This window comes from Pseudophryne corroboree, chromosome 1, assembly GCF_028390025.1.
Source record: "Pseudophryne corroboree isolate aPseCor3 chromosome 1, aPseCor3.hap2, whole genome shotgun sequence".
In the NCBI taxonomy this organism is placed as follows: Eukaryota; Metazoa; Chordata; class Amphibia; order Anura; family Myobatrachidae; genus Pseudophryne; species Pseudophryne corroboree.
The window spans coordinates 777,625,495-777,647,458 of record NC_086444.1 but is presented as its reverse complement, the minus strand read 5'-3'; the positions used below and the strand labels follow the sequence as shown (position 1 = coordinate 777,647,458).

At 45.6% G+C, this 21,964-nt stretch overlaps 1 protein-coding gene across 1 annotated transcript in view; it reads right to left on the bottom strand.

Moving 5' to 3' along the window:
- Nucleotides 1-21,964, bottom strand: part of LOC134910100 (complement C3-like) — a 465,863-nt gene that overhangs the window by 49,234 nt on the left and 394,665 nt on the right. The window contains exons 30-34 of the mRNA XM_063917765.1: nucleotides 21,732-21,890; nucleotides 21,457-21,516; nucleotides 19,526-19,607; nucleotides 16,975-17,014; nucleotides 947-1,034 (exon numbers count right to left, since the gene is read on the bottom strand). Coding sequence (XP_063773835.1) covers nucleotides 947-1,034; nucleotides 16,975-17,014; nucleotides 19,526-19,607; nucleotides 21,457-21,516; nucleotides 21,732-21,890 — 429 coding nt within the window. The remainder of the gene's footprint in view (nucleotides 1-946; nucleotides 1,035-16,974; nucleotides 17,015-19,525; nucleotides 19,608-21,456; nucleotides 21,517-21,731; nucleotides 21,891-21,964) is intronic.

The following is a 21,964-nucleotide window of genomic DNA, read 5'->3' as shown; positions in this document are numbered from 1 at the left end:
ATCTATCATTTCAAGCATGCCCCAACAATAAGTCTCTTTTTTCCTCCTTTGTATAAATCTGTACTCCCCACTGACTCTGGGAGCATCACCGACCATATAATAGAATGTATGTTACAGAGTATTGAATAATTGTCAGTTTCAGGACACGTGCCCTGCAAAGAGCCTCTGTCCAGAACCTTGGTGGTCATTCCGAGTTGTTCGCTCAGTAATTTTCTTCGCATCGCAGCGATTTTCCGCTAATTGCGCATGCGCAATGTTCGCACTGCGACAAGTATTTTTGCTATGAAGTTTGGTATTTTACTCACGGCATTACAAGGTTTTTTCTTCGTTCTGGAGATCGGAGTGTGATTGACAGGAAGTGGGTGTTTCTGGGCGGAAACTGGCCGTTTTATAGGAGTGTGTGAAAAAACGCTACCGTTTCTGGGAAAAACGCGGGAGTGGCTGGAGAAACGGAGGAGTGTCTGGGCGAACGCTGGGTGTGTTTGTGACGTCAAACCAGGAACGACAAGCACTGAACTGATCGCACTGGAAGAGTAAGTCTCGAGCTACTCAGAAACTGCAAAGAAATTTCTATTCGCAATTTTGAGAATCTTTCGTTTGCAATTTTGCTAAGCTAAGATTCACTCCCAGTAGGCGGCGGCTTAGCGTGTGCTTGCGAGCGAACAACTCGGAATGAGGGCCCTTGAGCGCAACTACACAACTCTTGTTCAGAACTATCAGGATGGCAGTTTCATATCAATATAACAAGCTAAAAAAAAAAAAAAAATCTGAATGCAAATAATAACAATAAATTATTTTTACATAGTTACTTATTACCATATTTTAGTGAACATATGTAACAAAGGAAAAAGTAATCCATATGGGATATATTTTTTTCTGTTTAAACCGTCCATGCAACATTAAAAGTAAATGTGTAACCATGATACATGTTACCAGAATAATTTACCTGTTTAAGATCATCAGTGTTTGCTGAAAAACCCGTAAGCATGGTTACTTCAATTAGTGTCATGGTAGCAGGCAAATGACCATGATACCTATGTAATAATAATAAAAAATAGGATTTTAGTACCTACCGGTAAATCCTTTTCTCTTAGTCCGTAGAGGATGCTGGGGACTCCAAAAGGACCATGGGGTATAGACGGATCCGCAGGAGCTTGGGCACACTATAAAGACAAACTGGGTGTGAACTGGCTCCTCCCTCTATGCCCCTCCTCCAGACCTCAGTTAGAAAACTGTGCCCAGGAGAGATGGACATTTCGAGGAAAGAATTTATTGTTATAAACACGGTGAGTGTCATACCAGCTCACACCTCAAACACACCGTAGAACGTGGCATTCAGTAGAATACCAGCCCACGGCATGAACAAAACACAGCCACAAGCTGAGAGAATATGCAACACAAACCGTGTGTCCACATAAGCAAAAATAAGACCCCGCATGCCATGGCATGAAAAACGGTAGCAACCGCCTGACAGAGAAGACACACCACCAGGGTGTAACCAAAAACACTAACTGCAGACACCGTACGCACTGGGACGGGCGCCCAGCATCCTCTACGGACTAAGAGAAAAGGATTTACCGGTAGGTACTAAAATCCTATTTTCTCATACGTCCTAGAGGATGCTGGGGACTCCAAAAGGACCATGGGGTTTATACCAAAGCTCCAAAACGGGCGGGAGAGTGCGGACAACTCTGCAGCACCGAATGAGCAAACAAAAGGTCCCCAACAATCAGGGTATCAAACTCGTAGAGCATAGCAAAAGCGTTTGATACCGACCAATAATCCGCTCGGCAAAGTTGAACCGCCTAGACTCCTCGGGCATCCGTCCAAGAAGAGCCCATCTTTCCATTAGAATGGGCTTCCACCAACTTCGGTCACGGCAATCCAACTGTAGAACAAACATGCCAAATCGTATCACAGATTCAGCGTGTAACAGACTGCATACTGCAGTCGCCCCAAGCATGTTGGGAGCGGGTTCACTACGGCTGGCCGGCGGTCGGGCTCCCGGCGACCAGCATCCCGGCGCCGGGAGCCCGACCGCCGGCTTACCGACAGCTTGGCGAGCGCAAATGAGCCCCTTGCGGGCTCGCCACGCTACGGGCACGGTGGCGCGCTACGCGCGCCACACTATTTTATTCTCCCTCTATGGGGGTCGTGGACCCCCACGAGGGAAAATAAGTGTCGGTATGCCGGCTGTCGGGCTCCCGGCGCCGGTATACTGAGCGCCGGGAGCCCGACCGCCGGCAAACAGAAGACCACCCTTGGGAGCATACCGGACAAACAGAGCCTCTGTTTCTCCAAACTGAGCCAAATTGGCGACCTAAATATTCAAATTCCCGGTAACACTGAGAGACTTTGAATCAGCTAATGCCTAAGTAACCACCGGCATCAAAAATAGACTGTTTTCTGCGAAACCCAGAAACCACTCTTTGGCAGAACTACAATCCGAGTTCACAATTCCTCTCTATCCACTAGTGATGAGCGGGTTCGGTTCCTCGGAATCCGAACCCGCCCGAACTTCAGCTTTTTTTACACGGATCCGAGCGACTCGGATCTTCCCGCCTTGCTCGGTTAACCCGAGCGCGCCCGAACGTCATCATGACGCTGTCGGATTCTCGCGAGGCTCGGATTCTATCGCGAGACTCGGATTCTATATAAGGAGCCGCGCGTCGCTGCCATTTTACACGTGCATTGAGATTGATAGTGAGAGGACGTGGCTGGCGTCCTCTCCGTTTAGAGAAGAAATAGATAGGAGAGTGAGAGTGAGACAGTGACACTTCATTTACTGGAGCTTAGGAGGAGTACTCAGACAGAGAGTGCAGAATTTTGCTGATAGTATTAGTTAGTTATACTAGTGACAGAGTGAGACAGTGACACTTCATTTACTGGAGCTTAGGAGGAGTACTCAGACAGAGAGTGCAGAATTTTGCTGATAGTATTAGTTAGTTATACTAGTGACTGACCAGTGACCACCAGTGCAGTTTTATATTATTTAATATAATCCGTTCTCTGCCTGAAAAAACGATACACAGTGACTCAGTCACATACCATATCTGTGCTCAGCCCAGTGTGCTGCTGCATCATCTATGTATAATATCTGACTGTGCTCACACAGCTTAATTGTGGGGGAGACTGGGGAGCAGTTAGGTTATAGCAGGAGCCAGGAGTACATATTAAAATTAAACAGTGCACACTTTTTTTCTGCAGGAGTGCCACTGCCAGTGTGACTGACCAGTGACCTGACCACCAGTATATAGTATACTATATTGTATTGTGAATGTCTGCCTCTAAAAGTTAAACACACGTCGTGTGACTTGTGTGGTGTTTTTTTATTCTATAAAATAAAAAAACTCATTCTGCTGACAGACAGTGTCCAGCAGGTCCGTCATTATATAATATATACCTGTCCGGCTGCAGTAGTGATATATATATATTTTTTATATCATTATTTATCATCCAGTCGCAGCAGACACAGTATGGTAGTTCACGGCTGTAGCTACCTCTGTGTCGGCACTCGGCAGTCCATCCATAATTGTATACCACCTACCCGTGGTTTTTTTTTTCTTTCTTCTTTATACATACTACATCTCATTATCATCCAGTCTATATTAGCAGCAGACACAGTACAGTACGGTAGTCCACAGCTGTAGCTACCTCTGTGTCGGCACTCGGCAGTCCGTCCATAATTGTATACCACCTACCCGTGGTTTTTTTTTTCTTTCTTCTTTATACATACTACATCTCATTATCAACCAGTCTATATTAGCAGCAGACAGTACGGTAGTCCACGGCTGTAGCTACCTCTGTGTCGGCACTCGGCAGTCCATCCATAATTGTATACCACCTACCCGTGGTTTTTTTTTCTTTCTTCTTTATACATACTACATCTCATTATCATCCAGTCTATATTAGCAGCAGACACAGTACAGTACGGTAGTCCACGGCTGTAGCTACCTCTGTGTCGGCACTCGGCAGTCCATCCATAATTGTATACCACCTACCCGTGGTTTTTTTTTCTTTCTTCTTTATACATACATACTACATCTCTTTATCAACCAGTCTATATTAGCAGCAGACACAGTACGGTAGTCCACGGCTGTAGCTACCTCTGTGTCGGCACTCGGCAGTCCATCCATAATTGTATACCACCTACCCGTGGTTTTTTTTTCTTTCTTCTTTATACATACATACTACATCTCATTATCAACCAGTCTATATTAGCAGCAGACACAGTACGGTAGTCCACGGCTGTAGCTACCTCTGTGTCGGCACTCGGCAGTCCGTCCATAATTGTATACCACCTACCCGTGGTTTTTTTTTCTTTCTTCTTTATACATACATACTACATCTCTTTATCAACCAGTCTATATTAGCAGCAGACACAGTACGGTAGTCCACGGCTGTAGCTACCTCTGTGTCGGCACTCGGCAGTCCATCCATAATTGTATACCACCTACCCGTGGTTTTTTTTTCTTTCTTCTTTATACATACATACTACATCTCATTATCAACCAGTCTATATTAGCAGCAGACACAGTACGGTAGTCCACGGCTGTAGCTACCTCTGTGTCGGCACTCGGCAGTCCATCCATAATTGTATACCACCTACCCGTGTTTTTTTTTTTCTTTCTTCTTTATACATACATACTACATCTCATTATCAACCAGTCTATATTAGCAGCAGACACAGTACGGTAGTCCACGGCTGTAGCTACCTCTGTGTCGGCACTCGGCAGTCCGTCCATAATTGTATACCACCTACCCGTGGTTTTTTTTTCTTTCTTCTTTATACATACATACTACATCTCATTATCATCCAGTCTATATTAGCAGCAGACACAGTACAGTACGGTAGTCCACGGCTGTAGCTACCTCTGTGTCGGCACTCGGCAGTCCGTCCATAATTGTATACCACCTACCCGTGGTTTTTTTTTCTTTCTTCTTTATACATACATACTACATCTCTTTATCAACCAGTCTATATTAGCAGCAGACACAGTACGGTAGTCCACGGCTGTAGCTACCTCTGTGTCGGCACTCGGCAGTCCGTCCATAATTGTATACCACCTACCCGTGTTTTTTTTTTCTTTCTTCTTTATACATAGATACTACATCTCATTATCAACCAGTCTATATTAGCAGCAGACACAGTACGGTAGTCCACGGCTGTAGCTACCTCTGTGTCGGCACTCGGCAGTCCGTCCATAATTGTATACCACCTACCCGTGGTTTTTTTTTCTTTCTTCTTTATACATACATACTACATCTCTTTATCAACCAGTCTATATTAGCAGCAGACACAGTACGGTAGTCCACGGCTGTAGCTACCTCTGTGTCGGCACTCGGCAGTCCATCCATAATTGTATACCACCTACCCGTGGTTTTTTTTTCTTTCTTCTTTATACATACATACTACATCTCATTATCATCCAGTCTATATTAGCAGCAGACACAGTACAGTACAATAGTCCACGGCTGTAGCTACCTCTGTGTCGGCACTCGGCAGTCCATCCATAATTGTATACTAGTATCCATCCATCTCCATTGTTTACCTGAGGTGCCTTTTAGTTGTGCCTATTAAAATATGGAGAACAAAAATGTTGAGGTTCCAAAATTAGGGAAAGATCAAGATCCACTTCCACCTCGTGCTGAAGCTGCTGCCACTAGTCATGGCCGAGACGATGAAATGCCAGCAACGTCGTCTGCCAAGGCCGATGCCCAATGTCATAGTACAGAGCATGTCAAATCCAAAACACCAAATATCAGTAAAAAAAGGACTCCAAAACCTAAAATAAAATTGTCGGAGGAGAAGCGTAAACTTGCCAATATGCCATTTACCACACGGAGTGGCAAGGAACGGCTGAGGCCCTGGCCTATGTTCATGGCTAGTGGTTCAGCTTCACATGAGGATGGAGGCACTCAGCCTCTCGCTAGAAAAATGAAAAGACTCAAGCTGGCAAAAGCAGTAGCACCGCAAAGAACTGTGCGTTCTTCGAAATCCCAAATCCACAAGGAGAGTCCAATTGTGTCGGTTGCGATGCCTGACCTTCCCAACACTGGACGTGAAGAGCATGCGCCTTCCACCATTTGCACGCCCCCTGCAAGTGCTGGAAGGAGCACCCGCAGTCCAGTTCCTGATAGTCAGATTGAAGATGTCAGTGTTGAAGTACACCAGGATGAGGAGGATATGGGTGTTGCTGGCGCTGGGGAGGAAATTGACCAGGAGGATTCTGATGGTGAGGTGGTTTGTTTAAGTCAGGCACCCGGGGAGACACCTGTTGTCCGTGGGAGGAATATGGCCGTTGACATGCCTGGTGAAAATACCAAAAAAATCAGCTCTTCGGTGTGGAACTATTTCAACAGAAATGCGGACAACAGGTGTCAAGCCGTGTGTTCCCTTTGTCAAGCTGTAATAAGTAGGGGTAAGGACGTTAACCACCTCGGAACATCCTCCCTTATACGTCACCTGCAGCGCATTCATAATAAGTCAGTGACAAGTTCAAAAACTTTGGGTGACAGCGGAAGCAGTCCACTGACCAGTAAATCCCTTCCTCTTGTAACCAAGCTCACGCAAACCACCCCACCAACTCCCTCAGTGTCAATTTCCTCCTTCCCCAGGAATGCCAATAGTCCTGCAGGCCATGTCACTGGCAATTCTGACGATTCCTCTCCTGCCTGGGATTCCTCCGATGCATCCTTGCGTGTAACGCCTACTGCTGCTGGCGCTGCTGTTGTTGCTGCTGGGAGTCGATGGTCATCCCAGAGGGGAAGTCGTAAGACCACTTTTACTACTTCCACCAAGCAATTGACTGTCCAACAGTCCTTTGCGAGGAAGATGAAATATCACAGCAGTCATCCTACAGCAAAGCGGATAACTGAGGCCTTGGCATCCTGGGTGGTGAGAAACGTGGTTCCGGTATCCATCATTACTGCAGAGCCAACTAGAGACTTGTTGGAGGTACTGTGTCCCCGGTACCAAATACCATCTAGGTTCCATTTCTCTAGGCAGGCGATACCGAAAATGTACACAGACCTCAGAAAAAGAGTCACCAGTGTCCTAAAAAATGCAGCTGTACCCAATGTCCACTTAACCACGGACATGTGGACAAGTGGAGCAGGGCAGGGTCAGGACTATATGACTGTGACAGCCCACTGGGTAGATGTATGGACTCCCGCCGCAAGAACAGCAGCGGCGGCACCAGTAGCAGCATCTCGCAAACGCCAACTCTTTCCTAGGCAGGCTACGCTTTGTATCACCGGTTTCCAGAATACGCACACAGCTGAAAACCTCTTACGGCAACTGAGGAAGATCATCGCGGAATGGCTTACCCCAATTGGACTCTCCTGTGGATTTGTGGCATCGGACAACGCCAGCAATATTGTGTGTGCATTAAATATGGGCAAATTCCAGCACGTCCCATGTTTTGCACATACCTTGAATTTGGTGGTGCAGAATTTTTTTAAAAACGACAGGGGCGTGCAAGAGATGCTGTCGGTGGCCAGAAGAATTGCGGGACACTTTCGGCGTACAGGCACCACGTACAGAAGACTGGAGCACCACCAAAAACTACTGAACCTGCCCTGCCATCATCTGAAGCAAAAAGTGGTAACGAGGTGGAATTCAACCCTCTATATGCTTCAGAGGTTGGAGGAGCAGCAAAAGGCCATTCAAGCCTATACAATTGAGCACGATATAGGAGGTGGAATGCACCTGTCTCAAGCGCAGTGGAGAATGATTTCAACGTTGTGCAAGGTTCTGATGCCCTTTGAACTTGCCACACGTGAAGTCAGTTCAGACACTGCCAGCCTGAGTCAGGTCATTCCCCTCATCAGGCTTTTGCAGAAGAAGCTGGAGACATTGAAGGAGGAGCTAACACGGAGCGATTCCGCTAGGCATGTGGGACTTGTGGATGGAGCCCTTAATTCGCTTAACAAGGATTCACGGGTGGTCAATCTGTTGAAATCAGAGCACTACATTTTGGCCACCATGCTCGATCCTAGATTTAAAGCCTACCTTGGATCTCTCTTTCCGGCAGACACAAGTCTGCTGGGGTTGAAAGACCTGCTGGTGAGAAAATTGTCAAGTCAAGCGGAACGCGACCTGTCAACATCTCCTCCTTCACATTCTCCCGCAACTGGGGGTGCGAGGAAAAGGCTCAGAATTCCGAGCCCACCCGCTGGCGGTGATGCAGGGCAGTCTGGAGCGACTGCTGATGCTGACATCTGGTCCGGACTGAAGGACCTGACAACGATTACGGACATGTCGTCTACTGTCACTGCATATGATTCTCTCAACATTGAAAGAATGGTGGAGGATTATATGAGTGACCGCATCCAAGTAGGCACGTCACACAGTCCGTACTTATACTGGCAGGAAAAAGAGGCAATTTGGAGGCCCTTGCACAAACTGGCTTTATTCTACCTAAGTTGCCCTCCCACAAGTGTGTACTCCGAAAGAGTGTTTAGTGCCGCCGCTCACCTTGTCAGCAATCGGCGTACGAGGTTACATCCAGAAAATGTGGAGAAGATGATGTTCATTAAAATGAATTATAATCAATTCCTCCGCGGAGACATTGACCAGCAGCAATTGCCTCCACAAAGTACACAGGGAGCTGAGATGGTGGATTCCAGTGGGGACGAATTGATAATCTGTGAGGAGGGGGATGTACACGGTGATATATCGGAGGATGATGATGAGGTGGACATCTTGCCTCTGTAGAGCCAGTTTGTGCAAGGAGAGATTAATTGCTTCTTTTTTGGGGGGGGTCCAAACCAACCCGTCATATCAGTCACAGTCGTGTGGCAGACCCTGTCACTGAAATGATGGGTTGGTTAAAGTGTGCATGTCCTGTTTATACAACATAAGGGTGGGTGGGAGGGCCCAAGGACAATTCCATCTTGCACCTCTTTTTTCTTTTATTTTTCTTTGCGTCATGTGCTGTTTGGGGAGGGTTTTTTGGAAGGGCCATCCTGCGTGACACTGCAGTGCCACTCCTAGATGGGCCCGGTGTTTGTGTCGGCAACTAGGGTCGCTTATCTTACTCACACAGTCAGCTACCTCATTGCGCCTCTTTTTTTCTTTGCGTCATGTGCTGTTTGGGGAGGGTTTTTTGGAAGGGCCATCCTGCGTGACACTGCAGTGCCACTCCTAGATGGGCCCGGTGTTTGTGTCGGCCACTAGGGTCGCTTATCTTACTCACACAGTCAGCTACCTCATTGCGCCTCTTTTTTTCTTTGCGTCATGTGCTGTTTGGGGAGGGTTTTTTGGAAGGGACATCCTGCGTGACACTGCAGTGCCACTCCTAGATGGGCCCGGTGTTTGTGTCGGCCACTAGGGTCGCTTATCTTACTCACACAGTCAGCTACCTCATTGCGCCTCTTTTTTTCTTTGCATCATGTGCTGTTTGGGGAGGGTTTTTTGGAAGGGCCATCCTGCGTGACACTGCAGTGCCACTCCTAGATGGGCCCGGTGTTTGTGTCGGCCACTAGGGTCGCTTATCTTACTCACACAGTCAGCTACCTCATTGCGCCTCTTTTTTTCTTTGCGTCATGTGCTGTTTGGGGAGGGTTTTTTGGAAGGGACATCCTGCGTGACACTGCAGTGCCACTCCTAGATGGGCCCGGTGTTTGTGTCGGCCACTAGGGTCGCTTATCTTACTCACACAGTCAGCTACCTCATTGCGCCTCTTTTTTTCTTTGCGTCATGTGCTGTTTGGGGAGGGTTTTTTGGAAGGGACATCCTGCGTGACACTGCAGTGCCACTCCTAGATGGGCCCGGTGTTTGTGTCGGCCACTAGGGTCGCTTATCTTACTCACACAGTCAGCTACCTCATTGCGCCTCTTTTTTTCTTTGCGTCATGTGCTGTTTGGGGAGGGTTTTTTGGAAGGGACATCCTGCGTGACACTGCAGTGCCACTCCTAGATGGGCCCGGTGTTTGTGTCGGCCACTAGGGTCGCTTATCTTACTCACACAGTCAGCTACCTCATTGCGCCTCTTTTTTTCTTTGCGTCATGTGCTGTTTGGGGAGGGTTTTTTGGAAGGGCCATCCTGCGTGACACTGCAGTGCCACTCCTAGATGGGCCCGGTGTTTGTGTCGGCCACTAGGGTCGCTTATCTTACTCACACAGTCAGCTACCTCATTGCGCCTCTTTTTTTCTTTGCGTCATGTGCTGTTTGGGGAGGGTTTTTTGGAAGGGACATCCTGCGTGACACTGCAGTGCCACTCCTAGATGGGCCCGGTGTTTGTGTCGGCCACTAGGGTCGCTTATCTTACTCACACAGTCAGCTACCTCATTGCGCCTCTTTTTTTCTTTGCATCATGTGCTGTTTGGGGAGGGTTTTTTGGAAGGGACATCCTGCGTGACACTGCAGTGCCACTCCTAGATGGGCCCGGTGTTTGTGTCGGCCACTAGGGTCGCTTATCTTACTCACACAGTCAGCTACCTCATTGCGCCTCTTTTTTTCTTTGCGTCATGTGCTGTTTGGGGAGGGTTTTTTGGAAGGGCCATCCTGCGTGACACTGCAGTGCCACTCCTAGATGGGCCCGGTGTTTGTGTCGGCCACTAGGGTCGCTTATCTTACTCACACAGTCAGCTACCTCATTGCGCCTCTTTTTTTCTTTGCGTCATGTGCTGTTTGGGGAGGGTTTTTTGGAAGGGACATCCTGCGTGACACTGCAGTGCCACTCCTAGATGGGCCCGGTGTTTGTGTCGGCCACTAGGGTCGCTTATCTTACTCACACAGCGACCTCGGTGCAAATTTTAGGACTAAAAATAATATTGTGAGGTGTGAGGTATTCAGAATAGACTGAAAATGAGTGTAAATTATGGTTTTTGAGGTTAATAATACTTTGGGATCAAAATGACCCCCAAATTCTATGATTTAAGCTGTTTTTTAGGGTTTTTTGAAAAAAACACCCGAATCCAAAACACACCCGAATCCGACAAAAAAAATTCGGTGAGGTTTTGCCAAAACGCGGTCGAACCCAAAACACGGCCGCGGAACCGAACACAAAACCAAAACACAAAACCCGAAAAATTTCCGGCGTAGATGGAAGATCAAACAAGGCTCTTGTGAGACAAAAACACCACTTCCGACACCCGCCTTGCGGACGCCAAAGCCAATAGCATGACCACTTACCAAGAGAGAATTTTTTATTTTTTTTAAAGAAAATAATAAGGCCATACAGCACCAAAATGGAGCCTAAGTGTAGGCCTGCATCCACACCGGCTTGTAAGTATGGATAAGAACGACCTAGCTGAAAGTCTTCCGTAGTAACCATCCTGGATTCACACCAAGACACAGAATTACGCCAACCACGGCGGTAAGGCTTTGCCGTTACTTCTTTCCTAGCCTGAAACATTGAGGAAATGGCTTCACTGGGAACATCCTTCCGGCTTAGGATATGGCATTCAACCACAACGCCGTCAGACGCAGTCGCGGTAAGTCTTGATAAACGCCCTGACCTAGTTGTAACAGTTCCTCACGTAAAGGAAGAGGGCAGGAATCTCCCATGAGCAAATCATGAAAAACTGGATAGCAAACCCTCCTTGGCTAGATCAGATCCGAGAGGATTGCCTGAACCTTTGTTCTTCTTACGTTTATCACCTTCAGAAAAAATGAAAGAGGAGAGGCCACATAGACCGACTAAAAACACCCACGGTGTCTCAAGGGTGTCCACTGCTATAGCTTGAGTCTCCCTTGACCTGAAACAATATCCCTGAGGCCTCTAGTTGAAGCGAGACGCCAACATGACCAATTGCGACCCTCCACAAAAAGTTGTCACGTCTGTGAAAACTTCTCGATGATGACTAAATTTTTCCCGGATGGAGATCGCGTCAGCAGAGGAAATCTATTTCTCCTTCGCTTACCACCAGAACGAATACTGCTAATATAGTGTTTACCAGACTTTTCGCCCCACGGCAAAACTGTGCATCTTCTGCCATTGCCGCTTTGCTCCTTGTTCCGTTATAGCGGCTTACTTACGCCACTGCTGACAAGTGGTCTGGCAGAACTAGCATGGGCCGAATACGAAGAATACGTTCGTCGAAAATATCTCTTAAATCAAGAAAGCTTATTGCAGACAAGCTTTCCAACTTAACCTTAACCTCTGGAAATACGTCCCTTGCAAGGACTGCTCCCCAGCCTCGGAGATCTGTATGCACGGACACCAGGATCCAAACCTGGATCCCGAACCTTCATCCCTCTAGAAGGAGAGAACCGAGCAGACACCACAGGAGTGATGTCCTGGCCTTTAGGATTATATTCCGGTGCATGTGCAGGTGAGACCCGGACCACAATTCCAACTGGCCCCTTGAAAGCCACTCTGGCAGTAGACCTGCTCACCAAAACAGGCCTCGTAGGCTGCACCCATCTGTTTTAGTCACAGAACATATTGATGAAGTGTCCCAGCAAAGCGGATCCAACTCTGGATCCTCAGACCTCTTTCCACAGGAAAAACACCGAACATTAACCGGTCAGTATCTACTCTGAAACCCACCTCCGACAACTGTGTCGGTGGGAACAACAGCCAATTCCTGTGTCGAAGAACAGTCAGAGAGAAACAACGATTTGCACCTTTATACAGGGACAACCGGACAATGTCCTGAACCTGACGCACCTCTGTATGACGTAGCGTACTACCTCCCCATCCAGAGGGGAACGGCAAGATCTATTAGAAAAACAGTAAGGGGAACAACCGTAACTCAGAATGCTCCCCTTTTGGATTCTATAAATAACTCACAAGTCTTAGTCTATTCCTGGACTAACTGAAATTAGTAGACGAGTGCTCACCGGAGTGGGAACTAGCCAGATAGACTCAGCGACAAGTGGTGGATGCGTTGGAAACAGAAAACGACATCCACTTCTGCGAACGTACCAAGGCTGCAGAACTCTTACCTTTCGACCTTCCACTGTCTGCACAGAAAAGTAAAAAAGAACGGTTTCGAACCGGTTAAAACGACTGCATCCCACAAAAGAATGCGTCACCAACCGTTGTGAAGGAGGCTAACTCACGAAGTTAGACTTACCAGTTGTATCCGCCGAGAGTGACTGAACAGAGGGCTCACCAAACAGCTGTATACCTCCCTCGAGTATCTCTCGGAGACAACCTCAGCATTTTCCCGGCTACACCTCCTGCTGTCACGCGGCAGCCTGCTGCAATGTTATAAAGTAGAATCAACATAAGCAAGTTTACCCACTCTGGGTAGGGTAATTCTATCGGATGCCTACCCGAATACAACACTTCCTCATGTGCATGCAATGCAAATAAGGCCAAAGTATAGAAATAAAATATCACTTAGCTTCCTGCGTATGATCCTTTGCGACCGGGCTCTGCGTCGACCAGGAGTTGACTGCCGTAATGTTCTCTCCGCGTCAGGAAGAGAATAATATTCGGACTCCTTGAGAGGATCGAAAACCAACTCGTCATGGCCAATCTAGAGCTTAATCAACAGAGCGATCAGCACATGAGTAGAATACCATTATCACAGCATTCATGGATATACATAATGAAATACACAATAAAACACACATATCCTAACCATGCATATATAAACATATATCTACATATATATACATATAGATATAACCTATACGCAAGTGGATTGTCCAGACCCGTCAGGTCCCTAGTGACAGTAATGTGTTGTGAATGTGTATGACCATGTACTGACGTGCCCCCGATGTGGATCTACCAGGAACGTTATGGTCGACAGACACTGAGTAAATGTCGACAGCAAGGAATAGTAAGCGGGCAAAAAATAATAATAATAATCTTGGAACCCCGAGGGGTCTGAGGGAAGTATACATATACAATTTCAATAAAACTCCCCCACATATACCTATAAATATATATATATATATATATATATATATATATACAGGTTGAGTATCCCTTATCCAAAATGCTTGGGACCAGAGGCATTTTGGATATGGGATTTTTCCGTATTTTGGAATAATTGCATACCATAATGAGATATCATGGTGATAGGACCTAAATCTAAGCACAGAATGCATTTATGTATCATATACACCTTATACACACAGCCTGAAGGTAATTTTAGCCAATATTTTTTATAACTTTGTGCATTTAACAAAGTGTGTGTACATTCACACAATTCATTTATGTTTCATATACACCTTATACACACAGCCTGAAGGTCATTTAATACAATATTTTTAATAACTTTGTGTATTAAACAAAGTTTGTGTACATTGAGCCATCAAAAAACAAAGGTTTCACTATATCACTCTCACTCAAAAAAGTCCGTATTTCGGAATATTTGGATATGGGATACTCAACCTGTACATATATATATACAAATACAGGTACAAGGCAATAACAGCCTGTTAATTTTTTTACCCCGGAAATACCGTTGATGCCGACAGGGCATCCACAAACAATTGTGTCTCCCCTAGCGTGTTTACTTGTTTTCAAGCACACAAACCCAACCTGCTAGTACTTAATTTTTCGAATCAAGTACCGCCAAGCGTCGGCGAAGCCGACAGTTATCTCCACAGCAGCTTGTGACAAAGCCCTCACACCTGTCGACATATGTCGACTAACCGATAGTGGGTAATAAACAGGGAAACAGTGAATTTATGTATCACAACAAGGATTATGCGTCCATTATTAAACATAATGCTTTATGACACCCATATAGCATTAAAAACACTGTGCCCCCCCCTTCTTACTATACAGTAAATCCTGGTGGGGACCTGAGGAAAATGGCGCTGACTCCTCTGTGAGGGCTAAGCTCCGCCCCCTCCTGGCACGCTTAAGCCCGCTCAATTATATAAATATATAAATATATAATACCCTAAAAACTAGCTGGGGACCCTATATACAGGGGGTAACCCCCTGTATAACTTACTTTTTGTCCCAACGCAGCCCAGAGCGCCCCCCTGCGCCCTGCACCCACGGAAGCCGTTGGTGTGTGCGAGCTATGGACCGCAGCGTGCACGCTGCGGTCTCCCGGCGGGGCGAAGACACCCGGTGTCCGGGTATGTTCCCCCGCCCGGGATCCTTTTATAAATGCCGCCCAGGGCGCCCCCCCAGCGCCCTGCACCCTGCAGGCCGATGGAGAGTGGGAGCAGAGAGCGCAGCGCTACCGCTGCTGCTCCCTCCCGTTCGCGGCACACTGGCGCCAAAGCATGTCCCCCCCACCAGTGATTACATCTGTTAAATGCTGCCCAGGGCGCTCCCCCCCAGCGCCCTGCACCCTGCAGGCCCGGTGGAGTGCGGGAGCCGGGAGCGCAGCGCTGCCGCTGCTACTCTCTCCCGTTCACGGCACACTGGCGGGGCGGGCACCAAAGTATGTCCCCCCGCCAGTGAAGTACAGATTTTATGCTATATGCTGCCCAGGGCGCTCCCCCCCCAGCGCCCTGCACCCTGCAGGTGATGGTAAGCGAGGGAGCAGGGAGCGCAGCGCTACCGCTGTCTCTCCCCCCTGCAGCACCCTGGCGGGCCGAACATACGCTGTGCCCAGGCACCGTAATATGTCCCCCACCAGCATTGTAGACCGTCAGCAACATGCCCCCAGGGCGCTCCCCCCCAGCGCCCTGCACCCTGCCAGAGACGTTGGTGTGTGGGAGCCTGGAGCGCAGCCCTACCGCTGCTGTTACCTCCGTTACTGAAGTCTTCTGCCATCACCGAAGTCTTCTTTTCTTCCAATACTCACCCGGCTTCTTTCTTCCGGCTTTTGTGAGGGGATTGACTGCGCGGCTCCGGGAACAAGCAGCTAGGCGCACCAAGTGATCGAACCCTCTGGAGCTAATGGTGTCCAGTAGCCGAGAAGCAGAGCCTTTAAACTAAGAACAAGTAGGTCTTGCTTCTCTCCCCTCACTCCCACGATGCAGGGAGCCTGTAGCCAGCAGGTCTGCCTGAAAATAAAAAAACCTAACATCAAGTCTTTCAGAGAAACTCAGGAGAGCTCTCCTAGTGTGTGACCCATCACTCCTGGGCACAAAGTCTAACTGAGGTCTGGAGGAGGGGCATAGAGGGAGGAGCCAGTTCACGCCCAGTTTAAGTTTTTATAGTGTGCCCAAGCTCCTGCGGATCCATCTATACCCCATGGTCCTTTTGGAGTCCCCAGCATCCTCGAGGACGTATGAGAAATAATAATAATAACAATAATAATAATTATATCTTGTCTTTTGCAAGAGATTAGAAGAATTCCAGGTTTTGTTTTAACAAAATGTACAGAAAACAAAATATAGGCTACAGCAGGACATGTAACACTTCACAAATCTACTAAGTTGATGAAACTAGGGGGAATGGGCATGGGCATAACTATAGTGGGTGCCAGAAGTGCCATTGCTATGGGGCCCAGAGGCATAGGGAGATAGGGGGATTTGCCTGATAAGCAATTGGGCCTGATCCATTGCCCAGCCTGAATTGTGTGACATTACATTTTCAGTGAGAGTGTAGTGGATGTTAGAATGGCAAGTGGGCACTGTAATGTAGCATTGTTTGTACTGGAGGCCAATGTTATGTGTCATTATCTGATCTGTTCATTGTAAACTGGAGGTCACTATAATGTTACATAATAAAAAATGGGGCACTGTAATGGGGCACAATATGAAATGGAGGGCATTGTAATTTCTCATAATCTGATGTACTCATTGTAATGCGGAGGGCACTATAATGTTACATAATGAGAGATGGGGCAATTTAATGTGGCTCAGTATGAAATGGAGACACTTTAATGTGGCATAAGATTAAGCGGGGCACTGTAATGTGGCATAATATGAACTAGGGATACTGTATGTCATAATATGAACTGGGGACACTGTCATAATACAAATTGGGGATACTGCATAATATGTACTGGCAGTCCTATAATGGGACATCATGTAAACTAGGGCACTACTCTGGTTCATAAAATAAACTAGGCACTATTATGGGGCATAATAGTAATATAAATATATATAAATATAGATTTGCTAGAAAGAGACCATATAAAGTGTATAGTTACCTAGTTCGCAAGATGAGATTATAATATCCATGTTTTCTGTCTGTTACAAAAAGATAGACACATAATGTATAGAAATAACACATTCACAGAAAAAGTAATCAGTCAGTAGCATATTGAAGTGCTTTACTACACACAATTGCAGATAATATTGTATTTTAATTTGGGTTCTGCTTTACTGTAAGATAGTACATGTCACTCCAATGTATGATAAAGGGAAGATCTGTTGTTTTAATAATGGATTATATTTATATTTTTATTTAATTTTTTACATTATTTATTATTATTATTATTATTATTATTACTACTACCAGTTATTTATATAGCGTACACATATTTCGCAGCGCTTTATAGCGCATATTTGGCCATTCACATCAGTCCCTGCCCCAGTGGAGCTTACAATCTATATCCCCTATCACATCTACACGCAAACACATTCCCACTAGGGTTAATTTTGTTGGGAGCCAATTAACCTACAAGTATATTTTTGGATTGTGGGAGGAAACCGGAGTACACGGAGGAAACCCACGCAAGTACGGGGAGAATATACAAACTCCACACAGTTAGGGCCATGGTGAGAATTAAACCCATGACCTCAGTGCTGTGAGGCAGTAATGCTAACCATTACACCATCCGTGCTGTCCCATTTTGTTCATGTTTTTATGTTTTGTTTATTTTTATTCATTATTGCGTTTATTAACTTTAGAGCAACTTGCTGCTGCTTTATTAAATTAATGCCTATATCAGGTGCACAATTACATTATTAAACTACTTTTTATTAAATTAAAACAGATTTGTACATATATTACAGAAGAAAACAGTGACAAAAAAACAAGGAATCAGTGTGTGTAATAAATAAAACTGTATTTTTAATAAACTTTAGTGAAAATGAATCTGTGAACTGCTGGCCATTATTTAGAAAGTAAGGCTTTGGTAACTGTTGCTTAAGGTAAAATACAATATCTCAAGAGGAATTACAATGTATCAGAGAGTTTGTTACATTACTCTATAACTCAACTCCACTATGTATTATATTAATAAGAATGAATTATCAGAGAAATTATTGAAATTAATCTTTAATCTTGAGTGGACAATCCTTTTAAATTGGTGCAACAATAGCTGAAAGAATAACGTAGTATTAGTCTGAAAAACTGTAGCAATGACTTGCCGTGTTCTTGTATTTTGCATTGTACCCATATAATGCTTCAATTGAAAAAACACTTTTACGTTTTTTTATTTTTTTTTATTTTGCAGTGTTATTGAATTTTATGGTGCCCATACACTTGTGCGATGCCCTGCGTCGCGACATCGCGGGCCATCGCACCAGCAGTTCAGGTGCGATTAAATTGTGCCTGAACTGCCAAAGTGATTACGATCATGCGATAAATCGCATGGTATTCACGTGATGGGCACGTCACCGCCGAGTGGGAGCGGCCTCTGGTCACTCCCGGCGGGTGCCTATCGTGCGTCGCAGTGCGATATATCGCATGTGTTTTTAAAAACACATGCGATCGCATTGCGATGTGATAAATATTAAGTACTATCATGAGACATGATATTCGGGCGGCGGGCCCACGCATCGCATCACATGGTACCTTAAATGTGCATACAATCCTTCGATTTCTCTCACAGATGCGGTTGAAATCAAAGGATTGTATGCCATATCTCACAAGTGTATGGGCTACATTAGTCTGAAACCACACACTATTCCATATGGGATGCAGTCAATTTACCTACAATCAGAATCCCGACGGTCAAAATACCATCAACCATTGACCGATGGTCAAAATACCGACAAGGTCAAAATACAGAAATTAAAAATGTTGTCATAGTCAAAATACCAATATTTCAAATGTCGACAGGTCAAAAAATCGACATGAGTTTTTTGGGATTTTTTCATGGAAACTGACTCTTTCATACTTTACGATCCCAGTGGAAGTGGAGGGGGAATCTAAAACAGTGCTGAGCGCAGCGAGGCACCGTGCACGAAGCATGGTGAGCGCAGCGAGGGGATGCGGTACACTTATACGGTGTCCATGTCGACCTATGTCGATATACAAACCAATTTTTTTTTAAAACTTGTCTATTTTTTGACCTGTCAACATCTTAAATGTCGGTATTTTGACCGTGTCGACATCTGAAATATCGGTATTTTGACCATCAGTCAATTGTTGTCTGTATTTTGACCGTTGGGATTTTGATTGTAGGTAAGTCATACTGATCCCTTCCATATATTGTGTATATACAGTAGTTGTCTGCAGTATACCTGTATCATGCATGTCTCTGTCATTTAGACTATATGTATTATATTTATATTTATTTAAATTTACCAAAAATATAATGGCTTGTCATGCCCATTAACATAAGTCTGTTTTACCACAATGTTGTTGAGGAAAGCCGCTCAGGTTACAGAATGGGAAATATGGAGCTCAAAAATAATTAGTTACACCACTACTTTTACACCATAATGAGGACTGCGCTATAAAAGTGGAAACTTTTGGTGCATCAGTTAATATTAGTTAATATAGCTGGAATACATATTTTCAAATCTCACCATCTGGTTTTACTTCTGCTGAGAGTGTAAAGCCATTGCATTTATTTTCATCAGTCAGTAGGCTATGATAAACTGTCATTACCTAAGAGGAAATACAAAATCTGTAATAATCATTAGAATCAAGTGACTATTCTTCCATTTTACATTTTCTAGTGAATGATTTTCTAGTATTGCTGCAGTGCGGTACTTGTATAATTATCCTGACAATCAGACAAGACAGAGTTTCTTAGAACAGGAGTTCAATGGACCGGCAGTTTCTCCATTTAAACAGGAACTACTGTATAGGGGTCATTCTGACCCGATCGCACGCTGCAGTTTATCGCTGCGCAGCGATCGGGTCAGAACTGTGCATGCACCGGCGTCGCAGTGCGCCAGCGCATGCCAGACGGCCGAAGGCCATTGCTGAGCTATGATCGCCTCTGCCTGATTGACAGGCAGAGGCGGTCACTGGGGGCCTCGGAATGACCCCCTATAACCAGCAGTTTGGGAGTGACAAGGAAGTGAATATAAATGGTGCTTGCACCAATCAGGAAACCTGCTGGTTAAGTTTAAATATTCAATGCAGCTGCCCTGCTGCACATAACTATATTAATTACTAAGCAACGGGGAATGCCGTCTGCCTCAGGTGTCTCTGTTGCTAGGTACCCGGCGGCCCCCAGTGTGTATTGCACCTGGCGGCAGCCTGTTGCTAGGTGCCAGGCGGGGACCAGAAAGCATTGCGCCTGGCATCAGCCTGTTGCTAGGAATATGTGCCCCTGTCCATATCGGCCCTGCTATCTAGAAGATATCAGGCCAATAAGCGAGGCCAATGTATGAATGGTCAGCATCGCTGACTGTTCCGACACCTGCAGCTGTTGATTTCTACAGCTGCTGGTGGAGATTCCCATAGACCACAGCAGGGACAGAGCTGTCCCTGGCTGTGGCGGGTGCTGGCTCCTGACAGCGTGACAGCGCTGGGGATCTCGCGGGAGTAGCGGGGCGCAGAGGGAGCTGGCCGTGAGGGAGACACAGCGCGTCAGCTCTGAGTGCTGTGAGCTCAGGGGGACATCGCCGAAGGGGGGAGCGCTTCGGCAGACAAGATGTTGATGCATCTTGTCAATGTCCCTGAGGTAAAGCAGGAAGTGTTACAGCGCGCCGCTGTAATACATTTACCTGAATGTGAGGATACTGTGTTGCATAATGTGTGCTGGCAGCCCTACAATGTGACATAGTGTGAACTAGGGCACTACTATGGGGCATAACATTAACAACTGTTGCCGAGAGGTGTCTCTCTAGAAGCACTGGAAAGGGGCCCCTTCAAAATGTTGCTATGGGGCCCACAAAGTTCTAGCTACACCCCTGAACTGGGTACATACTAGATGGACCTGGCGGGGGTGCCGGGATCTATGCACTTGCTGATGCCGGCCATGATGTCACCCATCGGACCTGCATGGTGTCCGATGGAGGATGTCGCTGACGATGCACGGGAGCGTACACACACTGGACGATTTGAACGATGTGTTATTTCAATCCGTTGGAATCAGGCACATTGTTCAAAATATCATCTAGTGTGTACCCAGCATGGCGTTAAAAAAATGCTAAACCAAAAGTAAACTTATATAAAAGAGCTGCTCATAACCTTTACACATATGTGCTGTATGTAAAAGTTCACATTCAATGACAGAACTTGGTAAATGATGCACAGTTTATCCGTGCAGATTTTCCCGATTTCCCTTCTATTAAGCAGCATTATATTATTTGTTAACTGAATGAAAAGTATAAAACGTTTTATTTTAGATATTTTAAGTTTAGTGGTTCATTACAACTATTTTTTTTTAGCTTAGTCTTTTCATTATAGACAAGATTACAAATGGGTAAATAATATACATATGTTTTTTAGAGTTGTATCTCATGAATGTGATGCAATTACACAAGATAGTATGGTAGCTTACCGTTAGGGTACCTTTTCCAGTTCCTGTTACTTTAACAGTGATATTTTTACTTGCTGGAACCTGAAAGGAATGAAGCATTACTTAAAACAAGAAAGGAAGGGAAGGGAAAGATTACTGAATGTATTGACCTTTAAAGGCATACAATCAGATCGATACACAATATACAAAACTTTCTTATTACTTCTTTGAAAAAACACAAAATACAATAATAAAAAATGAGCAACAAACTTGAAAATTAAAATTACAACACTATCAGGAAAAAAAAGACTTCTGACCTTATCTGTCCTCTCCACATATGCATTCTGATGCCTTATAGTGTATATAACAGGTTTTCCCCTTCCTTCTACAAGAAGCTGGACATCCAAGTTGGCTTGGTTATCGGTAGGGATATCCATTTTGTATTGTGCCAGAGCCTGAATTGCAACTACAGTTGCCTAAAAGTTGAAAGAATAACATAGTATTATACTAAAACACAATAATTAACACATTCATTCAGTGATTCCCAAAC